At 42.1% G+C, this 26,354-nt stretch overlaps 1 protein-coding gene across 1 annotated transcript in view; it reads right to left on the reverse strand.

Moving 5' to 3' along the window:
* Positions 1–26,354, reverse strand: part of PLXNA1 (plexin A1) — a 515,790-nt gene that overhangs the window by 226,193 nt on the left and 263,243 nt on the right. Inside the window, 2 exon segments of the mRNA XM_048489929.1 lie at positions 2,196–2,310; positions 25,292–25,391. Coding sequence (XP_048345886.1) covers positions 2,196–2,310; positions 25,292–25,391 — 215 coding nt within the window.

Raw genomic sequence — 26,354 nt, forward strand, 5'->3', positions numbered from 1 at the left:
TGGGTGACCTTGGGCTAGTCACAGCTTCTCGGAGCTCTCTCAGCCCCACCTACCTCACAGGGTGTTTGTTGTGAGGGGGGAAGGGCAAGGAGATTGTCAGCCCCTTTAAGTCTCCTACAGGAGAGAAAGGGGAGATATAAATCCAAACTCTTCTTCTCTTCTTCTTCCAATCTTTCATCAAACTCCCTGGCTTGAATATTTAGTACACTTACTCAGCTCAATCACCTTGTGCGTTCCTGCTCTCTACTCAGCTTAATCTAGATAACAAAGGCTGCTTCTCCCCAGAGTGTGTGCTTCAACAAGCCTTCCAAGCGGCATCAGTTCTTTTTAGACTTCCACGCAATGGCCCCTTCCGCACATGCCGAATAATGCACTTTCAATCCACTTTCAATGCACTTTGCAGCTGTGCGAAACAGCTAAATCTACTTGCAGACAATTGTGAAAGTGGATTGAAAGTGCATTATTTGGCATTTGCGGAAGGGGCCAATGTCACTTTGCAGTTGTCCCACTTACAGGTTTCCTCTGGCTCTATTGTGGTTTACTTCAAAGATGCTTGGGTATGATCTTTTCTAAAAGGATACACCCTGTCCCAACCTGTTTGGAGAAAGTGCAAAGAGGATGGTGGGGATTTTCACACCTTTCTGCCCACAGTCAGAGCCATGCCCTCTCCAGAAACACTGCTTACAGGGGTTTTTTTGCCAACCTGCTTAGAAATGGTAATCGACATATCCCTAATTGCTGTTAACTTGATTGTCATGTATGGAAAATGCTAATTAAAGGGCAGGAATCACAGTACTAGGCTCAAATAATTCATTTCATTTCCCAGGGATCCCACATAGATGTATTAGAAAAGTATCCACAAAAGTCATCTGCCTATAGCTTCGGTTGTTCACACCAAGTCTTTACAAATTCATTCCTGAATACTTTTGAGTTCATATTGACTACACTCTGACTGCTACATGAAACCCTACATCAATGTCTCTAGAATGAGAATTTGATAAGTTTTCCACCTCTCACCGGTGCACCATCTTTAGTTCAAGCCTTCATTTTGAATGGAATGCATATAAATTAGGCTAGCATAGAATTCTTATACAAATCAAACCGCATATCATTTTGTTGCCTTCTAAGAATGTAATCATTGTTCTAAATACCGTAGTTAGTGCTACATCTCAATAAACACGGCACTTGTCTTGAACCAGGATTCTTCTGGGCCTCATCTCAGAATATCCCATAGGTGTTACAACTCCTCACTAGCCTATGCTGGAAAGAATTCCTCCGAACATTTGTGCCTTTCCCACATCACTGAGTTATTTTTCCCACCAGTGCTCACATACCTGGAATTTGCATGGAAGGCAGCATGCCTTCTTTTATCTCCAGCACCAATATTATTAAAAATTAAAGCACTGATAACTTATTGATCACAGTACTTGCTCAAGACATTTGCTTCTGAGAATCTTAAAGATAACCACGCACTTTCAAGAGTATTTAAATAGTCCCTCAGCAGTTTCATTTCATGGAAATGTTCACAATGCCTCATGGTCAACCCAGAGTATCTCATAAGTACACAAAAGGTTATCAACACTATTCAGAAAATCAAGTCAAAAGCAGCCAGAGGACTGAATAGAAGCCATTTTAGCATACCAATAGATTTTAATAGAGAACTCTTAATAGCAAGGTTAAGAGGCAGTGCTTAATTGCGGAAATGATTAAGTGCTGTAGTTCAAGTCTCCCAGAAATTCACATCACTAACATCCATTTTTTTCTTCCCGTAGTTTGAAGGAGCTTCTTAATGTGTCAATTAACAGGATAAAACATTTTTGTCGTCTTCATTCTTTCATGCTTTTAAAGTATTTGAAGATGTCGATGCCTGCCCTCCTGAAGTTCATTCCCAAACTCAACACTCAGCTCTGTCACCTTCTCCTACTATGACCTGCTTTTTAGATTCCCTGCCTTCTTCAAAGTTTGCTTCTGAATACTTTCTGGGTTTTGAATGTCGAGGCTAGAACTGAAGGAACAGGACTGCTTAAGGCTGAATATTGCATCCAGAGCACTGAGCCCAATGGTTTTAAAGTCATATACGACCTCTTGGCTATAAAACGTGATGTGTGAACGAAGGGGCAGGAGAGGAGAGGAGAGGAGAGGAGAGGAGTCACATAATGGTGTTACAGAGGCAAGTTTGGTAGGGCTCTGCTTACCTCAGACATCTTGACACGTCCTTCCAGAAAAGAGCAGTCAGCAGCATTGTGGGTACATATGTGGCGATATTTACACCAGTGGCAAGGGAACGACCCATTCACACAAGACAGGCAGCTACAAGAGAAGAGAGAAAAGCCACATGAATATTTACAGATACATCTTGCTTAGCTGAGACTGTTAACAGGAGAAAACTATGCAAGTATACACATAGAGAAAGCTGGGGAGAATGGAAGAACAGAACATGGACAGCATGGGGAAATACCAGGGAATTAATCATTGTCATTCGGCTGTAGCAAGCATTGGTCAAGGTTCTAGAGCATCCTTTCCTGAACAAGTTTCGCTTTGTATCTGTGTGGCTGGCATCTTCAGAGGATCTGAAGATGTCAGCCACAGATGCAGGCGAAACATCAGGAGAGAATGCTGCTAGAACATGGCCATACAGCCCGGAAACCACACAGCACCCCAGTGATTCCGGCTGTGAAAGCCTTCGACAATAAATTGTAACAACGCTTGCATTGTTCAACATTCCTGTGTTAAGGGGAGGAATAGTGGATTGACAGGCATCCTGATACAGCTACATCATAAACATTATCCCAGCTCTTGTGACAAGTACCAGAAGTATTTTAGAAAAATGTTTTATTTTTTGGGTATCTCAACCAGAAGATGGCGCCAGGGGAAAATACGTTTCCCCCCTAGATCAACAAATGAAGAGTTGGGAGAAACGCCAAAGATGTAAATGTCCCCTCCAGGGTCATCCATGACATTATTTGCAGCATCGTGTCCTTAGGACCATGCTGGAGCAAATGAGGTCAGTGCTGAATGAAAGATCCGAGCATCCTCTGGGTCTAGGGCACCACCTCGAGAGGCTGCATAAACAGATTTGATAAACGTCACAGCTTAAGACTCACATTCCTTAAGCCCTGTGCCAGCCGCTTTCTTCTCCCACACTAGGCCCCACAATGCATTCCATGTGGTCAAAGCCTGCATTCCCCTGTGACCTCTCAGCACTGTTGGGATCCTTTCCTCACTATCCATTTCTGTGTGGGTTGAATCACAGACTTTGTGAGCTTTATTTTTGGATTTTATAGAAGGCAATTTTAATGAACAGAAGGCAAAACAAGAACCCTTCGTTGCGGAAAGAAAAATCCTTAGGTCTTAATTCAGAGCCATTCATAGAAAAGGACACAATTATAGAAAGCTGGGTCAGATTAGCATTTCAGGACTGTAATGCCTTTCATTTGGTTACACAGCCACGTAGGAAATCTGACTTTGTATGCCACCCACTCAGGCTGTTTAGGGGCATGTTCTATTCCTCCATTCTCCCCAGCTTTCTCTATGGTCGAATCCCCACTTGAAATTTGCATGCAGATCCAAGCCTGTTCGTTGTTAAACCGTGTCCTCTTCATCAGAGTTTCTCCCTCCCCACCGCAGCGCACACACAGCAGACACACCTGGTTGCAGAACTCTTCGCAATCCCCACTACCAGGCGAGTTCGCTTCTCCAGTCTCCCCTGATTGGCTGGCATGCCTTGATAAGGCGGGACCTTTACCCACCACGGAAATGTACATTGTAGGGGCATGATCAAAAAACCCAGTGTGTAAAAGTTTAACGTTTAACTGTTTAACTGTGCAAACAGGTAATCATTACTTGTGTAAATCATTAATAATTCAAAGTTACACATTTGACTGTTTAACGTTTGCATCCCCTTCTGCTGGCTGATCGCAAAAGCGAAAGTGAAAACGAAACCAAGGAAAGGATGCGCGCATCGCTGTGCTGATTGGTTGCCTGAATTCTGCGTCACACTCCAGGGTGGGAAATGAGTCAGGGTTTCAACCCTCATCCCTCCCCTTGGATCAGCTCTGAACCGTGTTAATGGGGTCTATGCCACTTGCAACCAGGTCCTGCTGGAACGCGGATTAACAGGGAGAATGAGCGCCAGAAACAGGATCTGCCACGCAAGCAGTGGGGAGGTCATCCTTCAAACCTGGTTAGTTTGTGTTCTGAAACCTGGCTAAGATGGTAGTGGGGATTCGACCTATGTGTATACTTGCATAGTTTGCTCCTGTTAACAGTCTATCTCTCCATCCTGACCAGTTAACACCTTTTCCTCAGCACTTACGACCAGTTGCAAACCAGGTCCATATTATGAAATGTGCAATTGTTAAAGGAGTGGGCACCATGAGCTCTTCTCAAGATTTGCTCCTGCATGAGCTGACACACAGGCTAAGAGCTCTTCAAGGCCCTCCTTATCAAAGTGACAACAACAGAAAGTTTGGAAAAGCCCTCTCCTCATGCGCTTTGGCTCTCGCTCCCATTTATCTCTGTTTTGGGTAAGTAAACCTTTACTGCTGTTCACACTGTGGGAGGAGTAGTTGAAGACTCCTTTGCTAGTCTTTCAGCCTATGGGAGTTTCAGGTACAAATTCAATCATCTTCTCCTGCCCCCTTCCTTCCCTCTTTGGACAGGACTCCATGAGGCCTCAGTTAGGGAGGAAAGGAGATTTTCACTTCACCTGATCCTCCCCTTCTTTACAAGGCTGCTGCTTCTCTCTCTTTTGGGACCAGGAAACTCAGCCCCTCAATTTGGCTAGGAGGATTTCACGAGACTTCAGCAGATTCTACAGGGACTATTCATCATCCCCTATCCTTGCCAGATTTCCCAGCTAACTCAGTCCAACAGCCAGTGGGGCATACAGACCTCCATGGGATGTTGGATTCGTTGCTAGCTCTGATGCTCAAACTCTGCAAGGGCTCCTGTGCTTGGCTACTGACCCATTTGTGCAATCTGGCATGAAGTGGCATGGCCCAAATACTTAGCTGATTGGCAGTGGCATCTCCAGAGCAGGAGGTGACAGCTCTAGACACAATTTATGCATGAAAATCCAATGTGGATGCATCGTAAGGGAGGGGTACAGGTATATGGGTTAGAAGCAATGGTGGGATTCAGCTGGTTCGCACCACTTTGGCAGAACCGGTTGTTAAAATGGTGCTTGTAAACAACCAGTTGTTAAATTATTTGAATCCCACCAATGGAGCCCATTGTTAAATTATTTGAATCCCACCACTGGACTTGTGGGCCCACAAGTAAAACCTCTGGAGTCAAGACAAAGCCACTAGGACACAAACCATCAATGCCTGTCCTGTGGAATTTTTTTTATATATCACAAAAGGAATTCCAGTAATTATCTGGTATTTGGAAGTAATCTGGTCTGTCAGGACCTGATTGTGGATGAGCAAAAGCAATAAACATAGAGCAAAAGGTCCACACTTAAAATTCTGGGGTGATCCAGAGCCAATATAAATATCTTTCTCACACCTAATCACTATGTTGCTAAATTGATATGTTTTCACACAGTATAGAAGTGGATTCCTGAATGGCTGTGTTCAGCCAATCTAAAACTGAATGTGTGACACATATTTAACTCGGGAATTGTCCCTCTACTCCAAGTCTCATCCGGTTTAGCCCTCATTTAGCCCTCAATTTCTGTCACTATTCATGTGTTTTAGAAACCATGCATTGGAGACAATTAACATTAAAGCAAACACAACCCAATCCAAAGTGTCGCCAAGGTATGAGTGAACTGGTTAAGTGGGTGTTCTGTTCCAAAGCAGGGGATCTTAATTAACAGGCCATCAGTCTTGGCTAGCACAGAACTCCCTTAGGATCATGCACTGCTGCAAAAAGGGTTTCTGTGGAGGCCTCTGTCTGAAGCATTTCTTAAGCATTGCATATGTTTACCTAGAATATTCACAGGGCGATCCTAAACAGAATTACACCCTTCTAAGGCCTCTGACTTTAGCAGATATAGAAGAGTGAAACTTAGCTTAGGAATGTACTCCCCACTGCAACAGCAGCTTACTTTGTGACCGTGGTGATGTCAAAATGTACTACTTAGCCAGAAATGCCTGACCTAAACCTAATAATATTGCCAGCCCCATAGAGCTATATTGTGCTGGCATAAGTTTTTAAGAAAGTAAATAAATTAGCACTTTGTACAAACTCTCTCATATGAAAATGCAGTAATAGAGTCACAATGTAGAAACTGGTAAGTCCTTTCTCTTCTTTAGTGCACAACCCTTGGAAAGACCTTTTGAGAACATCTCCACAGTTACACACACACACACACACACACACACACACACACACATAAGTTTTTAAGAAAGTAAATAACACACACACACACACACACATAAGTTTTTAAGAAAGTAAATAAATTAGCACTTTGTACAAACTCTCTCATATGAAAATGCAGTAATAGAGTCACAATGTAGAAACTGGTAAGTCCTTTCTCTTCTTTAGTGCACAACCCTTGGAAAGACCTTTTGAGAACATCTCCACAGTTACACACACACACACACACACACACACACACACACACACACACACACACACACACACACAGAAGCCACTATTAAACTAGGAAGTTCTCAATCCTTAGCTTCTGCTTTGCCTTTATCTTTCGACTCAGCTTGTAAAAAAAAATCTTTTCTTTAATGATCAACTCATCTGACCTAAGACCTCAGGTCAGACCACGCTAAATGATGATGATGATGAGGAGGAGGAGGAGGAGGAGGAGGAGGAGGTCATTTCCATGTATTTTATATTCTATTTATTTCTAAATTTCTGAAATTATGCTGCTGTGGAGATGAGATTGTTGCTGTAGTTGTGTTTTGTTTGCAGTTAACAGCCACTCAGAAAAAACCTTAAGGAGCTTAAGCAGATCATTCGAATACCCCCTCTACTCCTCCAAGAGTTAATATACTTTGGAAAGAACAGGGGCTAAGTCACACAACGAAATTGCAGCAGTGTGAATGTGGGCTGGCCTCTTTTGAATTGAGCTGGGCTCACAGAAAAGCACTCCGGAGACTCCAGGTATACCTGCAACCCAACCTACAAGCAATGAGCCTGCAATCAAACCAGACTGAACAGTTTAACTGTAGCCAGAGTGGTGTAGTGGTTAAGAACAAGTGGACTCTAATCTGGAGAACCAGTTTGATTCGCCACTCCTCCACAGGAGCAGCAGACTTTTCTTTGGTAAACTGGATTTGTTTCCCTGCTCCTAGACATGAAACCTGCTGGGTGACCTTGGACTAGTCACAGTTCTTCAGAACTCTCTCAGCCCCACCTACCTCACAAGGTGTCTGCTGTGAGGAGAGGAAGGGAAAAAGAGTTTGTAAACCTCCTCAAGTCTCCTTACAGGAAAGAAAGGCAGGGTATGAATCCAAAACTCATCTTCTTCTCTCTAGTTTAATTAGTTTGGGTTGAGCTGCTTCTCACACAGTTCTATCATCAACACAATCCATTCAAAAGAACTAGGTGCTTACTTCTTACTTCTCCGTCATCATTGTGTCCAAGCGGTATTAACCAACAATGTTATTGTGAATTGTAAATGGCTTGTTGACTCAAGGCCTCTGGGAGGAAATAGATCCTTCAGAAGTTCGCTGTGATCAATTTGCTAAACATTTTGTGCATAAAACTGCTTTCATGTGATGCAACTTAGAAACCACATCATCTATAGACATTTTGAATGTTCCTGGGATGTCTATTAGTCAAGTTTGTATGGATTTTGTCTAGTTGGAAAGAATACTTGGACAAATACTGGGAGCATTTAGGACTACTGCATGCTTATCAGACCCATGTCCCTCATGGTTAATTAAATCTGCAAGAGGTGGGGAGTTCTATGGATGACAAATAACATCCATGTATCACTGATAGAACGGACAGTTTTTCTCTCTAGAGACAGTTGTTAGGCTTTGGACCCAGTTGTTAATAAACTTTGGATCTAACTTACATGAACAACAGTGAGCCAGTGCTTAACCTGCCCTTTTTGAGCAAAGTCTTGGACAAGGATGTAGCCATGCCGCTCTAGGAATTTCTGGAGTTATGATTGTCTTGATCTCTTTCAGATCTAGCTTCTTCCCCAGATCAGAGTACAGAAACAGCTTTATCGCACTCATTTATGACAAGGAGCACCATACTGGAGAAATCTGATTGGAGGAAACTGGCATGAATATTTTCTTAGCAGCCACTCCTGCACTTTGGAACTCCCCAATTGTATTGTGGACATTTACTTTTTGATGGGACTTCCAGCATCAGCTGAAAACCCTTTTTTAAAAAAACTTTCTTGAAGGCTTTTAAAAAATTATATTTTATCCCCAGTGTAAAGTCAAATGGCTGCTTTTACCTATTTTTACCTCTTGTGCACAGATTTTATTGTAAACCTCCTTCAGTATTTCTTTTTAAATGGAAAGTATAAATTTTCTAAGAAATAAAGCTGTAAATAAAAACTCAGATATGTACAAGTTACCTACCTGTCTCACCAATCTAGGCATGGGAATTGTGACTCAGTCTGCCTAAGAAGGAAGTCTGTAATACTTATCAACACAGCAAAACACTCTTCTCCCGTCCTGAGACCTCAGTGACTGAATAATTTCTTGTTTAAAGTTTCATGCACTGTTAACTACATACGGCAGCTTTTCATAGCTGAAAACACACAAACAATTGATAGGCCCCTTGTTGGAAGTCATTCCCCCATTTCACTTACGTTTCTTATTTCCAAACAAAGGCCAGTACATGCAAATATAAGTACTGAGACATTCTTCATGCAAGCCAGGGGTGGGAGTGGAACTGATGTGGACACAACCAGAGAATGTATTTGAATAGCTCAAGTTCCATCATTATGAATACATTAATTATTAGCATAGCAAATGATTAGCATAGCATAAGAGGCAAAATACAGCAAATGGGTAGGGCAGAATGTGAAGTAAACTATCAACTTCAAAGCATATGAGTACTAAAGATACCTAAGGTCTGTAACTCACTATTACTGCCTCTCCTGGTTTTGTCTATTGTGAGATATGACCCTTTAACTATTACTCTGGTGTGCACCATATCATACTGCAGCAGCCAGCCATCACAAAAATAGTACATCAGAACAAAAACAATGAAAGAATTAGGCCTTTGCCTGGGATAATATATTTAAAAATTGGGTTTATACCTTCCCTCTCTTTTTCCCTTCACTATAATCTGAAAATTACAATGTTTTGATACTTAAATAATTAGCCTGCAACATGCAAATTATAAGAAGACAGCTATATTATCCAAGGTGAATACAGCGGATGCAAAAAGTGACAAGGATACATACGGTTTGTCACTGACATTGTGTGAGGGCTGTTCAAATGGTGCACCTGATTTTCAACATCTGATAAGACCATGAACAAGCTGTAATGTGTGTGGTATCTCTTCAGTTTCCTTTATCAGATCAAGGTAATGAGAGACCTAGAGAGATGGAACCTGCTAAGATTTCCCTTGTTACTTCCTGCCAATGGAAATGGGTGAGCATATATACCAAAGGCCTGCTCCCAGTTTCTAGCTGGATAAAAGCCTGGTTGAAGAACTTCACCTGCACAGACTCTTAGATTTATAAGGTCTAGCTCACTCTGCCACAATCTATAACCAAAGCTAATCATTCTTGGAAAAAAAAAAGGCTGTGTTTCACTGTGGCCTTTTCCACATGCGCAGCTAACCACAGATTTTCCCAGTGGTTAAACCCTGTGTCTTGGAATATTTTTTACTGTGGAATCATTCTGCACCCTCCTTTCTCCCCATCGTTTTCGTGTTTTTCCTTATCTCTTCAATTGCGTTTATTCCGCATGAAGACACAGAAGAACCCCCTTTTTTTTCTTTTGTGCAGACACTCTAGCAAAACTGCACAGTTACATTTTAAAGTGCTAATTCAAAAATGCCCCAGCTTCCATTTCTATTATTGAGAACTACCAGCCCAAAATGTAAGCCAAAACAACTCCTTAAGCAGGTGCCTTTTTCTGATAAAAACATTGAGTCCTCCCCGCACACACACATTTTTTGGCCAAATTTGATCTGCAGCAATACACAATAATTACTGCAGCACTCCCTGATTACATGTAGTGATTACTCCTAGTATCCTTTTCAATTACCCCTAGCTTTAAAATCGCTCTCTGCCCTAAGGTTACATCAGTAGTTCAATATGAAATTGACAAAGCTGTTCCAATCGACCATGCTAGTTTGTATCTGTGCCTCAACGTTACATTGCAATTTTGATATGAAAAAGGGAAAGAACATTTTTAAATTCCTTTTGAAAACAAGGGAGAAGGGAAAAGAGAAAAATGGTTGAAGGGAAGGTTGGTCAACTACACGGACCCTGGATGAGGGCCAGGTGTTTTCACAAAATGGAAGCCAACCCCCACCCATCACCATCACTGGAGCAGGAACCATTACCTAAAGGAACAAAAACACATAGCCCCCTTTCCACAAAAGCCACACTTTTTGACAAAATTAGATTGCAGTAACACACACTAGTTACTACAGCAGTTCCGTGTCAATTTCCTCTAGCAAAAGCAACTTCTCTTGCCAATTGCACTCCCTCCTAACTAGGGACACAGATCTTCACTGTAACTTTATATCACTAGTTCAAAATTAAATTGGCAAAGCTCATACGATCAACCTGCTGTTGCACAGGCCCTAACATTACCTTGCTAACGTGATATGGCAAAGGGGGGGGGGGAGGATAAAAAGTTGCCTTTTGAAAATGGAGAAGAAAACAGCTGAATGGGAGGTTAGGAGACTACGGGGGGTATTGATAAAAGCCAAATGTTTGGTGGGGCGAAGAAATAAAGACCATTTCAATATGATTACATGCTCAAGGGAAGCTGGCTTAAAATGGATTTTAAAAAACCACAGTGCAAGTGCTCAGGAAAACAAAGGAAGGAAAATGAAGGAAAAGGTTTCTGGAACCAAACAGAGCTTGACAAGACATGTGGAATCAAAAGGGGGGGGGGGTAACATTTGGCAGCAACTCATACGGAAAAGGCCTGAAAGACATTAGGCAGCTCCTCTTCATAGGGGTCCTGGTCTTATCAGCTGGGACTGCACTGGGCCTTTTTTCTTTTGCATGGAGAACAAATGGCAGCTTATTCAAAATATGAATAATTCTTTGTTCATACAATCAGCTATACATGCTACTGCCTCATGTACAGAGTGCAACTATGAAATGCTTGTCTCTGTGGCTGAAGATTCCCAACTGCCAACAACTCTAAAGAAGTGCATTTAGTTCAACTGGGTACAGACTTACATGTGATACACCAAAAGATCTGTAACCTCAGCTTTCTATCTTCACTCATTCACTGTACTCACAGGGTTGGTCTTAATGCAATCATTATCATCATGTGATTGAGAGGGTTATTATGTGAAAGATATAATGTGGCCCAGCACCAAAGCCTGACATATCTTTAAACCAAAGAGACTGAATAGTTCTGGGGGGGAAAGTGGATGCATTCCGCCAAGACAAAAAGATCTGTCGGTCCTTTCATATACAGAGGAAATTAGACTTCAGAGTTACATCCCCTTCTTTGAAATGAATCCGGGAAGCTCTTTCTGTTGGAGCTATCTCGTTAAGCAGTCACTAGGCCCAAGCAGATATGGCTGCTAAGCAGATATGGCCAATTAATATCTGCTGTTTTATTCTGAAAGTTTATCCTCATATTTTTTAAAACAAATGCCAAAGCCCTGGAGTGCAGCATGCATCTAACCAGGGGGGGGGGGGGGGGGGGAAATGTGAGCTCAGTTGCTCACCTTCAGTGGAGGGCGAGCCCAATGAGATCCCTGCAGAATAGTTCTGCCAGAACATCAGAACAAGACAGAGTTGGCATCTTGACTATGTCTTGTCCAAGGCTGGGCATCATAGCATATTTGCAGGTTGATCCCCTACACGCATGTGACACTACTGACTGAGCTTAAGTGGCATGTTGTTTGGCAGCACGATGTGCCATCTGTGCCATTTCTTTCTTGGGGTCAGCAGAGTTCACTGTCATCACTTTTTTTTTGGTAAATGCTGTTCTTGGGAACAGAAAGGCACAACTCCTGTTTCCCAACTCACAGAACACGAGAGGAAAAAGTGCTTCCCTGTCCAGCAGGTTCAAGATGATCCAACACAATATTCAGTCCTGGTTACAAGCATGACACAACCCAGCTCATCCATTACTAGTTACTAAATACTCCACCAACATCACCAGCAAGCACCGTTATCAGATCTTTAAGGAAGAAAGCCAGAAGCTCAACAATGCAAATAGAACTCAGCAAAGGGTGTCTGGGGTTTACTGAGCATAACAGATGTTTTACATCTCAACCACAAAATGGTACTCAGAACCATAATTAGACCTGGGAGACCTGGGTTTAAATACTCACTCGACTGACAAGTTCACTGGGTGATTTTGGGGGGGGGGGGGGCAATCATTTTGTCTAAGCCTAAGCTAACCCACAGGGTTGTTGTGGCAAGGATAAAAGGGAAGGAAAACCATACATGCTGCTCCGAGCTCCTTGGATGAGTGGGATAAAAAATGTACAAGATCAGTGTAAAATCCCTGGATGCTGTTCTGTGGAGCTGCTACTGTTGCAGCTGAGATTACTGGAGGGAGGCATCCTGCTTGTTTATAACCTGCTCAGGTTTACAGAGGCTTCTTTGACCCAGTAACCTCAATTACACAGACACAGGGCATCCCAGCATATGGTAATCCCCACTGCTTTGTTCTTTCTCATTTATTCACAGTTGAGCTCTGGCTTTCTCTGACTCCTGGCCACTTGCTCTGTGGGCCCTCACGTGTTCATCTGTGGATGGATTTACAGCTCAGAAATGACACATACAAAACAAAACAGTGTCAACAAGGAGGAAAAATGTGATGTGTAACTGAAGTTAATAGAATCCCCCTTCCCCCACCCTCCCCAAGCCTTGACAAACTGGAGCAAGCTATAACTACTGTGAGAAATCCCAGCTGTGAAAGAGAACGAGACAAAAGCAGAGTTCACAGGATAGTGGTCTGTGAGATCCAAATAGTTTAAAAGTATGAATTCCAGCTCACTACAAAACTCATATCTTACCTCATATTTTGTTTATGTACAATATGAATGGAAGATAGAGCACTGTATTCAATATTTAGCAGCACTTCCAATATTTGGCAGCACATAACGATTGACAGCAAGTGCTAACACTGGTGGCATTTTCTAGTTGCTCTGGCTAGTTAAACAGTTGCTAAGCAATTCCTTCCAGGAAAGCATCCTTAGGACTGCGGCCTAAGATAAGCAAAAAGCACAAGCCCATGTCTTCCATGGTTGGTTCTCCTGTACTACACAATGGCTTGTTCGGTCCAAAAACAGAGTAAATGACCCTAGTTTGTAAATTCCTGGAGACTGCAGAGTTTGGGGAGGGGAGGAAGCTTAGCAGGGATGCGATGTCACATCCTGTGATGTCATACCTTGGTCAAAAGTAAGTTCTTTCAACTCCTCACCTTTCTGTGTGGTCACTTTCACCCACCAGAAATTTCCTACCTCATCATCACTTATCCCTGCCTTTTCTCCCACTTCCTATCCCATGTGGATTTCTACGCGTGTGTATTCTATGTATCATAATAATCCTTTGATTCTGAATAATTAGGTTCCAGGATTTTCAGGCTAATTCTCAATCCCAAATGAGTTTGTTTAGTCATCTGAGGCAAGCTTTAAAGTTCAAGAACTGTTCATACCTTTTCTCCTGGACTCTTTTGCACTAACAGGGAAGAAACCAAGTGTGGAAACTGCAGTCATTCCTGCCAACCATCTGCATGGGTACAGAACTAAGCTAGTGTGGTCTGAATCATGCTTTGCTAAGTATGCAGAAGAAGAAGAGAAAGAGTCAGATTTATACCCTCTTTCGCAAAGAGTCTCAAAGTGGCTTACAAACTCCTTTCCCTTCTTCTCCCCACAACAGACACTTTGTGAGGTAGGTGAGGCCCAGAGAGTTTGCAGAGAACTGACTAATCCAAGTCACTTAGCAGGCTAAAAGTTGGGAAACAAATCCAGTTCACCAGATCAGAGTCCACCACTCATGCAGATGAGTGGGGAGTCAAATCCGGTTCTTCATAATAGAGTCGAGCACTCTTAACCACTACACCACTCTGGCTCTCTCTATACTACATTGGCAACTGTAAAACTAGGACTCTCAACTAATTATCAGACTTTTAATCATCTGCTTTTTATCCAACTTAATGTTAATTAGTTTTAAGCGAAGTTGCATATTTTGAGATACTGAAACAGCAAACATCTTTATAAACAAAAACTACTGTTTGTCCATGGAAAGAAAGGCCTCCGTGATTAACAATTGTTTATACCGATTAATCTGCTAAAAGCTTAGCTGATTAATTTACCAATTAAACCGATTAAACTTGCAATGCTCAGTTCCCTTAGCCAGATCCATGTGCCCCGTGGCAGGACATCAATAATTGATTATTACAACAAATATTTACATATCTAACAAATGCACACAGCACAGTGAGTGAGAAGCGAACAGTAAAGTCTGCAGCATTCTGCCGCTTACCGAGGCCTTTTTTGTGAATACATGGATTTAAAGCATTTGGAAGTCAAAGGAAACCCTCCTTTGACTACAGTACCTCTGCAAATGGTCTACAAGTCTATAGCCAGAATAATCTCATGCTACATAGCATTCATTAACTGTCCCCTCATAGAGAGACGGACCATGCTTACATTCAAATTCTTATGGCCAGGGGAACAAGTTCACTTGCTTTTCTTATCTCCAGCTTTAGAAGCTGAGAGCTCTTCAGTGCTCAGCGCAGACTAAGAACAAAACAGAAATCCACAGGGGTGATATAAGCAAGGCAAAGTCTATGCAGGGAAAGCAAGCAGAAGGAATGGAAAAAAATAGAGTGGGGTGTGTAAAATCCCTGCCTTTGAAAGCTAACTTGGAAGAAAGAACGAGAGCACAAGAGAAAGGCAAAAAGTGGGGGGAGGGGAACAATAATATGAGCATTTTACATAAGCAATTCCAGTTCTGTCATACTGAGTGCTACAAAGAATCTCTAATATTGGGGGGGGGGGGGGAATCTTTGCCTGAAGCAACATGCTTTTATACCATTCAAGCCGAAGGAGAAAGAGATAGAGATAGAGAGTGAATTCAGATAGGGCAAAAGGGGCAAGTACTATTACACGCATATCCTGAAAAAGAAGGGAAGTGCTGGAAAGGAAATGGTACATGGTGATGGAAACAGCATCTGCTTACATAAAGAGGGAACACCTTTAAGACTGCATCATAGCAGCATTCCACTGTGTCTTCCATGAAGAACAGCAGGAAATGCAGGGAGGAGGTGGGTTTCAATACCACTTTATTTTCCTCAAATGCTTAAGCAGTAATAAATATTTTTGCTCCCAGTAATTTTCACACATTAGGGACAAAGCCTTTGGAATGGCATGAAATGGGTAGGATGATCAGGAACCTCATCCCATCGGGAAATACCCAGGTGATGTGTAGACCTTACTGAAGGATTTGCCTCTGTCTATAAAAGCTAGGGGAAAGACTAGCTCCATGATGGTGAACCTTTGGCACTTTAGATGTTATGGACGACAATTCCCATCAGCCCCTACCAGCATGGCCAATTGGCCATGCTGGCAGGGGCTGATGGGAATTGTAGTCCATAACATCTGGAGTGCCAAAGGTTCACCATCACTGGCACTAGCTTCTATGCTGAGCATACCACAGTATAAGGGTCCAGCCAACCTGGAACTCCCTGGTAGGCAAAGTTACTGAAGAAGATGGGCAAAGACACGACAGTGCTGTGGCATGAGAAACACATCCTACTATGATATGCCTTTGAAGATGCCAGTCATAGATGCGAGCGAAACATTAGGAGCAAAAACTACCAGACCACAGCCACACAGCCCAGAAAACCCAGAACAGCCAGTTTATTCTGGCTGGGAAAGCTTTCAACAAGACTTTTACTTTGCTTTATCATTATGGTTTATTATTAATATCGTACCAATCTTTACTTTTCTTTATAGAGAAACATAAAACAAATAAACCATGGGGTTTGCCTTGAGGACATTTTGCAAGAAACAACCCTTCCACCAACAGAAGATAGGGACCATGTCTAGTTTGCTATCTACAAAGAGTTCCTTTACAGTTCCATACAGAACAGATTTCGTAACAAACCTGGATCCAAACCACAAGGTTAGAACTAAAGATGTCCTTCCATTCATGGACAGATTTGCTACAGTTCATGGAATGATCACTTCTGCCAATAGAACAATTCCTTCTGTGAGTTGAAGGACTCTTCATTTAGTGGAAGGGCACAATGACTCCAACCACATGGTTTGGATCCAGCCTGCTGTTTCTTACTCTTTTATAAACATATAAAGGATGTAAGGTCAAGGGGGTAAATTGTGCTAAAAACAAAAATACCGATGAAAGCAGATTAGCGTATGCAGCAGTAGATTGTGGTAAGAAATAGCAGAAGAGGGTAAGAAAGTGGCTATTTTCTCAAATGATGTTTAAATTGGCTTTGTATTTTCTATTCCTGAGTAAAACCTACATGCACTAAATTAACATACATTCAGATTTAAAATAGCATTCATTTTCTCTCTTGAATTTTACAACATTCACAAGTGACAATTTCAGCCTAAAAGCTATTCTTAGTGTAGCTGTAGTCTTTGCCAGCTAGTTACACAGAATCAGCCCTTTAGGACCTTAAGATATGTGGGGCGAGTGCTTCAATTTGTGCTTGTTCTGTGCTTTAATAATAAACATACCAGGATCACCTTTTGAGCTGAATGAACTATATGTGGGGACAAGAAACAACACTGATTACCTAGGGGGTTGTTTTAAACCAGCACGATCAGGGTCTGCTTGGAGTTTTGCCAGCCCACCAGATCAGATCAGTCAAAATGTTAGGCTACATGACAGGCAACAAATAAAATGAATCATAGGCATTTTACTTACTGGAAGTAGTAGCAACTGTCATATTAGCCAACCTATGAGTACAAACCTATGAGAGAGCCAGTGCAGTGTAGTGGTTAAGAACAGTGAACTCTAATCTCGAGAAATGAATTTAATTCCCCTCTCCTCCACACAAAGCCTGCTGTGTGATCTTGGACTAGTCACAGTTCTCTCCAAACTCTCTCGGCCTCACCTGGTTCACAAGGTATCTGTTGTGGGGAGGAGAAGGGAAAGGAGTTTGAAAGCCGCTTTGAGGCTCCTTAAAGGTAGACAAAATGGAGTATTAAAACCAGCTCTTCTTCTATGTTGCTGTGGGACTAGTAAAGGTCAGGAACACCTTCCACTGCTATAAAAGCCTGCAGAACATGCTATATGTATTTCCATTTTCCAATAAGTTCAAATACTAATTCTGTACAATGCAGTGGTTTGGGGCCGGCACTGAGAATAGTCTTTGAAGAAAGACCCCAGTGAGGTCCTTCATAAATGAGCAACAATACCTGTCCGAGCCTTCTTGATACTGCTGCATAGCATGTACCCCTGCAGCAGTGCATTAAAATCTGGCTTTCCTAATGAAGACACTTTAACAAAAGCTTGACCTGTGGGATCTTCCACACAAAAGCAGAAGGTTTTGTCAACTCTGAATTGAGAGGAAGCAAACTTACCAGCATCCTCTCTCCCTTTGGCTTCTTTTCCAAGATGCCACTTTTGAAAACAAATTTATTTTATTTCCCTGTGGGCTTTTTTCCCCTGCCTCTTTAGTGGAAGAACCCCTATCCCCACCACGTTATCCGTTCTGTTTCTATTCTATATCAAGGATGTGCAAATGACAGCCCAGGGGGAACATTTAGCCTAAACATTTCCCTGCACCAAGGAGCAGTATTCATCAAATGCTGCCATTGGCTTGGCAACACCCCATGTCACACAACTCTTACCAGTAGTAATGCTGTCGGCAAAAAGCAGTGCATAAGAGACTTGCACATCATTTCTAAATTAGATACATTGCTCCCAGTGCAAATGAGAGACAGTCATCCAGAAGGATCCATTGTATCCCCTCACATACTGTGCATTGTAAGAAGTATCTGCTGGTTCTTCAACCCTGGCTCCAATCCAAGCTTTTGGGGGGAAAGGGTGCATTTGTATGAAGCTGCCCTTCCCCTCCTGGTAAAGAATTGGGCCACTGCTATTCAATAACCATCCTTTATATACATTTTATTCTAAGCTGCCTCAAGCATTGTGAAGGGGGTAAGTAAAAAATGATTGGCTCAGATAACATGGAGGACGAGCTTAGTTGAACTGCACACACATAAAGAGCAACTTTCCACCCCCACCTCCCCTGCTGCAGTCTTCTCAAACCCTTGAATTTGAGCCTCCACAGAACACTATTGGGGGGGGGGGGGCAAAGTGGAGAGTGTTGGAGTAGAAAACCTTCTCTGGGTAGTTTGTGCTCCAACTCCCTCTTGCTGATGTAATGGGAGAAAGCACGTCCCAACCCCCAACTCCCATCCTCCACAAACAGGCCTATAGAGGCAAGAGGGAGCTGGAACACAATGTGCCCAAGAAGGGTTTCTGGTCCATGTTTCCCCATGCCTGAGGAGACAGATGGGCTGGAAAGCAGGAAAAGTCTGGGAAGAGATGGAAAAGACAGGGCTGAGAGAGAGAAGGGTGAGAGAGAAAACGGCAACCAGACTGGGGAGGGAGAGATAGACAGACAGAGAGAAAGAGACCATTTAGAAAGATAATACAACTTGGATCATTTGTAGAAATGTATGAGCCTGGAGGGAAACAATCTCTCAAGACAATTCCCATATTGTGGCACAAAGCCCGGAGTGTGGGCAACCTTCCACATAATCTGGTAGGAAAGAAAAGCCTAATCAAAGCTATGGCTGATCTTTCACAAGCACTGTAGCTACTGCAGGTAAAATCAAACTGTAAACTCTTGAGTACAGACTTCAAATTATGATAATGTACAAGAAAGAAAAGGGTAAAAACCACAGTGAGTCAGGGCTCATTACTCCAGACTTAGACCTTACCCTAGGTGCACTGAATACTACCTGTTCCTTAACTGATACAATCTTCTGTAGGGAGCTTAGGGTGGGGGAAAGGGGAGGGGCTAGGCCATATCTAAACAGACAGCATATAATTATCATATCCTCATTACATACAGAAAAAGCTTTCATGACTGGTTTTACAGAACATCTTTTGTGCCAAATCACACAAATGCAGACAGCTGAGATGTCTTCTAGCAGGTCTTACCTAAAGAAGACTAGTTAGATCATTTTCCACAAGTTTCCTAGAGGCAGCATCACTTTGGCCTTGTTAAGCATCTTGTGAAATACCCTTGTCAACAGGCAACAATGCATTGGTGAGAAATGGATAATCTGTATTGAGAGGTGTTATCAGAGTCCAAGGCTCATGTCATGGCAATTCCACTCACTAGTACATCTGCAGTTGAAATACTATGTGAAATACGCTCCTAAAAAAGCTAGGTGTCACTGGATACCAGCATGAACTCTGCATCTAAGTACAGAGCAGGCTACATGAGGACTTCATACCATGTCCTTGCTTTTCCTAATTTTTAATCTGAGGAAGAGTTGTGGAGAATTCAAAAACTTGTACACTGTTATATGTCATTTGGCTGATAATCAGAAAAGGTGTTATGAAGACTCTGTTACAAGAAACAGTGGTAAGCGGGGGGGGGGGGGAACAGTAACCCCACAGAGTATTTAACTGTAACCTCTCTTCACGGTACAATTAACAAGCAAACTTCGCCCTCTCCCTCATTTGATAACTGGATATGCTTTTGAAAATATGCCATTACAAAAAAAAAATCTCTTCTTTGTATGCTTAGCAATATTGTTTTGTTCCCAAAAGCTATCCCATAAACCAGATATCAAAGCAAATGGACCTTCCAGTAGTTTGAAGTTGTGCAACTGTCAACAACCATGAAAAGAAAAGGGGTTTGAGACTGTTTGTGACTCTCAAGGAGCCTGTAATGGAACTATAGAGCTGTGCAAAATCTCCCACCTTGAGGGAGGAGGACCAACAGGGCAAGATCAGAGATGGTGGTCAACCATCAGGGCTCTCGTCACATAACATCACATTAGGATTTCTGAACTCATTATATCTAATGTACTTGCTTCTGCTCTGTTGTCTATAAGAGAAAAAAGGGGTGGATTGCCTACCGTAAACGGTCCTGATGGGTCATTCCCTTCCCCTCCCGGCTGCTGGGGCCAGACCACCTTGGTCCAAGGAAAGCAGAAAACACAGCCTGCCGCAGCATGCAGCTTGGCCAGGCATGTCCTACTCTGAGCTGGCAGGACACGTTCTCCCACAGTTATTTGGAGGCTGGGGCATGGTAGGTTGAAATTAAGCCCTTCTCCAGTGCTGTTCCCACCGCATCCATCCCAGCACTGATTGCTCTGCTGTGTCAACCCCTGGTATAGACTGATGTTTGCTCTCTCTCTCTCTCTCTCTCTCTCTCTCTCTCTCTCTCTCTCCCTCTCTCTGTGCGTGCGTGCGTGCGTGCGTGCGTGCGTGCGTGCATGTTACAGGTCAGGATTCTTCAACATTTGCCAGAATCAGCCCTTGGAAATTTGCTGAAGTCTACTCTGTAGGTTCTCCTCCAGTTTCCAACAATGCTATAGCAAATACACAAGGAAGCCACATCCTCCAAAATGCTAGAGCTAGAGAATGCAAGGCTATTTGCTACACTATAAAGCCAGCCCTTTTATCTAGCGTATTTTCTTAGTGTATGTTTACAGTTTCTGTAAAACAGATAATAACATACCAGTTTGTACAAGCTAAATATACCAGTTTAGGGGAAGGCCTCCACAAGTCACTGAAATGGCCTCTGATTTTTCTAACTCTTTTGAAACATTTGAAAATTCCTTATAAAATATTCAATCTTGAGCACAGACATGATTTATAAGTGATTTAATGCATACACTTCTGGCTCTTAACCCAAGTGAAACTGCCCAGATGTAAAAGTTGAATGTAATGCATAGTGATCAGAAAACTTCACAGGAAGAACATTAGCCTCACTGAAAAGCAGATTGCTCTTGATGCCGGATTTATCAGTTTGATTTATAGATCTTCCCCTGCAAAACTATGAAAACTGAACTCAAAAGTCTATTAAATCTGAAGATGTCTATTAGGTTGCCCAGCTCATAAATGTTGTTTAAATATATTGCACTGTCTTGCATATTATTATCTTGCATGGCATGCATTATGACACATAGGTTCAGCTGTTAAAACATGCCAAATTTTTTTTGCCCTGCATAAATTCCTAAATAAACAAATAAGTGGAATAATAGGAAAAATAAACTATTATTGTCAGGGGTCACCAGAACCCTGAGTAGTCTAGCAAGGACTCTAAAAACTGCCTATCAGAAATGAAACACCACGTGGAAGAGTTTTTAAGGCAGATTGCCAAGAATGTGTCTCCTAAATGCTAACATAATCAGTAAACTGGAAAGTGGTCATGTCAAAACATATCCGAGCATCATCAAGGACTTGTAAGGCACAGAAATATCAATATGTATCTTCTGACACAAACTTTTTATACTTGCATAAAGGAACACATGCAACATATATACGCAAAGTATATGTGTGTGTTAAGTGCTATCAAGTAGCTTCTGACTCATGGTGACCCTATGAATCAATGTCCTCTACAACATGCTATTGTTGCTCAGGTCTTTCAAACACTAGACAGACAGACAGACAGACAGACACACACACACACACACACACCCCACACACACGTGCTGTCATACGTTCTTGATTTCTTCATTGATGGAGGTATTGATTTTTACAATTAGATTGTATCTTATTTTTGAAAATATAAGTAATCTTGAGAGTGTTTGTAATGGAAAGAAATAATTACAGCATTATTCAGAGAATATATCAGGTTCATCCTAAACAGAGTTACACCCCCTCTAATCCCACTGACTTCAATGGACATAGAAGGGTATAAGCTCTGCTTTGGGTGGCATTTTAGCCTGTGGCTGGTTACCGCCCATGACAATAATATAATGATATTTCCTTGTTAAGCAGATGTTATAGCTCTAGGTACTGGCTACCAGGCAAGACAGCAGGAGAGGACTGCCACCTTCATGTCCAGTTTGCAAGTTCCAAGGCAAGTCTGCCTGATTGCTGATGGTAACAGAATATGGGACTAGAAGACTAGAGGATCAGTGCTCTGATCCAGCATGGTTGTTCTTATATTGTTCACAGCTGTATGACTATCAGCTCTGGCACACGTAAAGCAATATGCTGCTATATGCTGGCAGGATTATAAATCAGTACTGGAAAATTCCAGGTATAAAATAACTTAGAATTTGAATTTCCTCCACAAGATTATTTTTAGCTATGAAGGCAGACACCGACTACCTTATCTTGGAAAGCAGGCTAATGCATGCTGTAGAGTTTACAAGCCTAGAGGAATTTAACATTTTTTATTCTTTTTTTTTTGTTCTTCTAAAAGAAACAGAGCATCTTGTCTAGCTAGGTATTAATCAAAAGTGCTGGGAGGATCACAAAAATGGTAGGCCTAAAAATGATTCCAGTTAGCAACAAACATACTTACTGAAACATCCCAAACATGATAAAAAAAAATACTTCCTTAATGAAGATCCTTAAAGCCAAACAGCAGCAGAAATACAGAAAAAAACCCACTCTCTTCCAGAAAAGTTCAAATAAAAACAACCACAGTCATCAATAGCTGTTCATGATTTTATGTTCTATTAGCTCTATCCTAGCCCATAAATATTAATGCAACCATAATTTGCTCTTTAAAAAAATTAATTAATCCAAATTAAAAATCAACCTGACCATAAATCAATCAAGGATGTTGTTTGTCACAGGTAATTTTAAGGGGTTTAAAATGTTACGCATACATTTACCCAAAAAAATTACAATAAAATCTCTGAATCTTCATCGAGCTACACTGAAGCAAAATGTTACAAGAGGGGGTAATTAAAAAGACAACCTTTATTTGTTTTGCAAAAAACCACAGCTGCATGGGGGCGGGGGGGAAGGGGAAGTGGTAAACAGCAATGTGTAGATTACTTGAGCTAAAACTGTTCTAATACCATCAAACAAATACAAACATGAAAGAAGACTGAAGGAAAAATTCTCCTCAGAGAGAATGAAGGCATGAGAGAAAAGTCTAGCCTCAGAACTCTCACCATCTTCCCCCTCTTCCCCTACTCCGCTCTCTCAGGGACCAAGATCTGCTCTCTGAAGGAACAGCAGGTGGTACTGATTTCCCAGCAGCAGCCTCGGCATCATCTCTCTTGTCAGGAAAAGCCTTGACAGAACTTTCCTTTGTGCCTATTACAGACTCCGCTGCCCAGATCACAGTCTTCACTGCTCCATCCTGCTGTCCAACTTTTATACCCCTAGAGCATCCTCCTGGATACGGGCATCTTTCCAGCAGACAAGTTATAGACAGGTTCCCTGCAGATTTCCTCCTTCAACAGCAGGCCCTAGTATTGAAGTACAGACTTTCACTCCAGGTTATTTTGGGCCTTTGGGGATTATTGCATCTTACTTTTAAAAGTTTAAACAGCTGATTGGGTTTAAAGAGTTGTCCTTTGAAGAAGTTTTACCCAGAACAAATTCAGACTACCTTTCTGCTGGTTTGAATATTATTTTATCTGTTGCTTATATCTTTCTAACCTATTATGAATGTAAATATATCACTAGAGTTACAGATTTGCCAGTTAGATATCCATACCACAGCTTGGCCATCACTAAAGAGATTTTGGCTAGCACATGAACCCACATTCAAAGGCTAAATGTAGAACAGCTTCCACACAGTTAACCTCACTTTTCCCTATTAAGGACGTATATCAGACAGCACAGAAGGGTACGTGACACCATATTAGATATGTATCGTTTCCCATAGTGTGGGATTCCGCTCTGCCCAACAACCTCTCTTCTTCCCCAAACTCTGTCCTATAAAGCTGGTGTTTTGAAAACCATCACAGGCAATAGAAGGCAAATGAATCAATACCAGCAGCACATTATGATGATGAGTTTGGATTGGTTTGGATCAGTTCCTCATCAGGGATTGCAGTCTAGTTATGGATAAGATATGGCCATTGTGGCGCATGGATACACATTTAAAGCAGATAACAAAGTCAAAATCAGTCCTGGTTTATTTCATTTGGAACAACTCTTGCACAAATGCCTTCCAATACAAAGAATGTCCCATTTCTCCCTGCCAACTTGCCATCCAGCATCCTCATCAGTCAAATGCTTCCTTCTGGGTACCAGGCTCCGCTTTGTTCAGTGCGTTAACTGTTTCTATAATAAGTTAACAACATACTGCAGAGACAGTTCTGTTTTATATGCTGTTATGAAGAAAGAATACTGGAAATTCTGGTTTAGGATTTTATGGATTTTAATATTACAAGATGTTACCATTTTAAAATGCAATTTGTATCAAAAATAAAATCTTAAATCAGAACATTCTGGTCACTGATTACCTAACAGATGTATTAAAGATCCCCGAACAAATGTGCCAAGATGAATCTCATTTGCCAGAACGTGCAAGACAGGGAGATATATCCAGACAACATTTTCTACCAACAGAGGAGGAGGCCATTTCTGCCAACTCCCACTTCCTGCTGCAAATTACTCATTTGTCCCTCATGCTGCTTCTGGGAGTCTACTGTCCCCCATGAGATGCATTTTGAGAGATCACTGAGAAGCAGAAGGAGGGGGGAAATTGGCAAGTTCTTTTCGAAGGATGGCATTGTCTTCAGAGAATTTGGATCCAACTCAGAATCTTTTCCATCTATTTGCTATAGAAATCTACAGAAGAATCAATACCTAGATTCTTCTAACAGACAAGGGTTTTGCAGGCCAAATTACACCTCCATTACCAGCAAAATGATGCACATGCACAAGACGCACACAAAACATACAGTGATGTCTATAAAGGACCAGTACAATTATGCTCTAATTGTTATCTCAGATATCCCTGACTAAACTGTTTTCCTTGCAAGAGACTAAGGAAAACATTCCAGCTTCTTTTCACCTAAACAAAAAAAAAAGAATGAACCATTTGACATGATGCCGTTTTTGATGCTCAAAATACTGCAGCTTTTGCACAAAAGAAACTTTAAAAGCCAAGCAAGATGGCTCTGCTCTTCTGGGAATCACATGCCTAACTGCAAAAAAATCCTCTTTCTTTAACAAGTACACTCATGTGTTATCCTTTCAGTTTGATTCTGTCTCCCAAACCCTACAACTTGGCCTTTTCCCAGAATAAGCCAGAGGTGGAACTATGTCACTTACGATTGGTGAACACTACAGTTGTAAAAGACAAAATCCACAGCTGCAAACTTCTTCCCAGTCTCCTTGGATTTGAGGTAGAGCTTCACAACTCGCTTATCACCTACAACAGAAAAGAGTGAACACAGTGAACGGAGCTGCAGGAAATGTAAACATTTGGAAAAAGGCCCTGGCCTGGATAGCCCAGGCTAACCCAGTCTCATCCAACCTTGGAAGCTCAGCTGAGTCAGCCCTGGTTAGTACTTGGATGGGAGATCACCAAGAAAGTTCAGGCTTGCTATGCAGAGGCAGGCAATGGCAAATCACCTCTTCTAGCTTTGAAAATGCTACAGCAGCGGTTCTCAACCTGTGGGTCATGACTCCTTTGGGGGTCGAGCGACCCTTTCACAGGGTTGCCTAAGACTCTCTGCATCAGTGTTCTCCATCTGTAAAATGGATAAATGTTAGGGTTGGGGGTCACCACAACATGAGAAACTGTATTAAAGGGTCACGGCATTAGGAAGCTTGAGAACCACTGTGCTACAGTATCACACACTGGTGTATTTAGGGTTGGGCAAGTCAGGACATGTGCCATGGGTGTTACTTGCCTGGGGCACCCAGATCACCCCTTTGCAAAGTAGGAAGCCGCCACCACTCAGAGGGCTGATCCAACTGCAGTTAAGAAGCAATGGGAATCTGCCAACTCACCTTAACGGCAGGTAGACCAGCCCTCCAGAGAGCTGGTCTACCAGTGATTGAAAGTAATGGGCAGACCTGGACACTGGCAAGCTGGTCTTCCAAGATGGGGATGTTCTGTAAGATTTGGAGGGGACGCAATTTCAGTGCTTGCCCTAGGCACCCTTTTCTGTAGATGCACCCCTGGGTCACTTATAAGTTAGGTGCAACTTGATGGTTAAAAAGGAAAACAGAGTTCATTCTCTGGAAGAAAGGAATGAGCAAGGTCCATAGTGGGGTTGACTAAGTTGAAGAGCACCCACAATAAACCCCAGTTAGATGGTAAAAATACCAGTCATTGGAAATATTCTCTTCTAGTGCTGCTGCCCAAAGGACTAGTGGGAAGATGATT

Source organism: Sphaerodactylus townsendi, linkage group LG03 (genome assembly GCF_021028975.2).
Source record: "Sphaerodactylus townsendi isolate TG3544 linkage group LG03, MPM_Stown_v2.3, whole genome shotgun sequence".
Classification (NCBI taxonomy): Eukaryota; Metazoa; Chordata; class Lepidosauria; order Squamata; family Sphaerodactylidae; genus Sphaerodactylus; species Sphaerodactylus townsendi.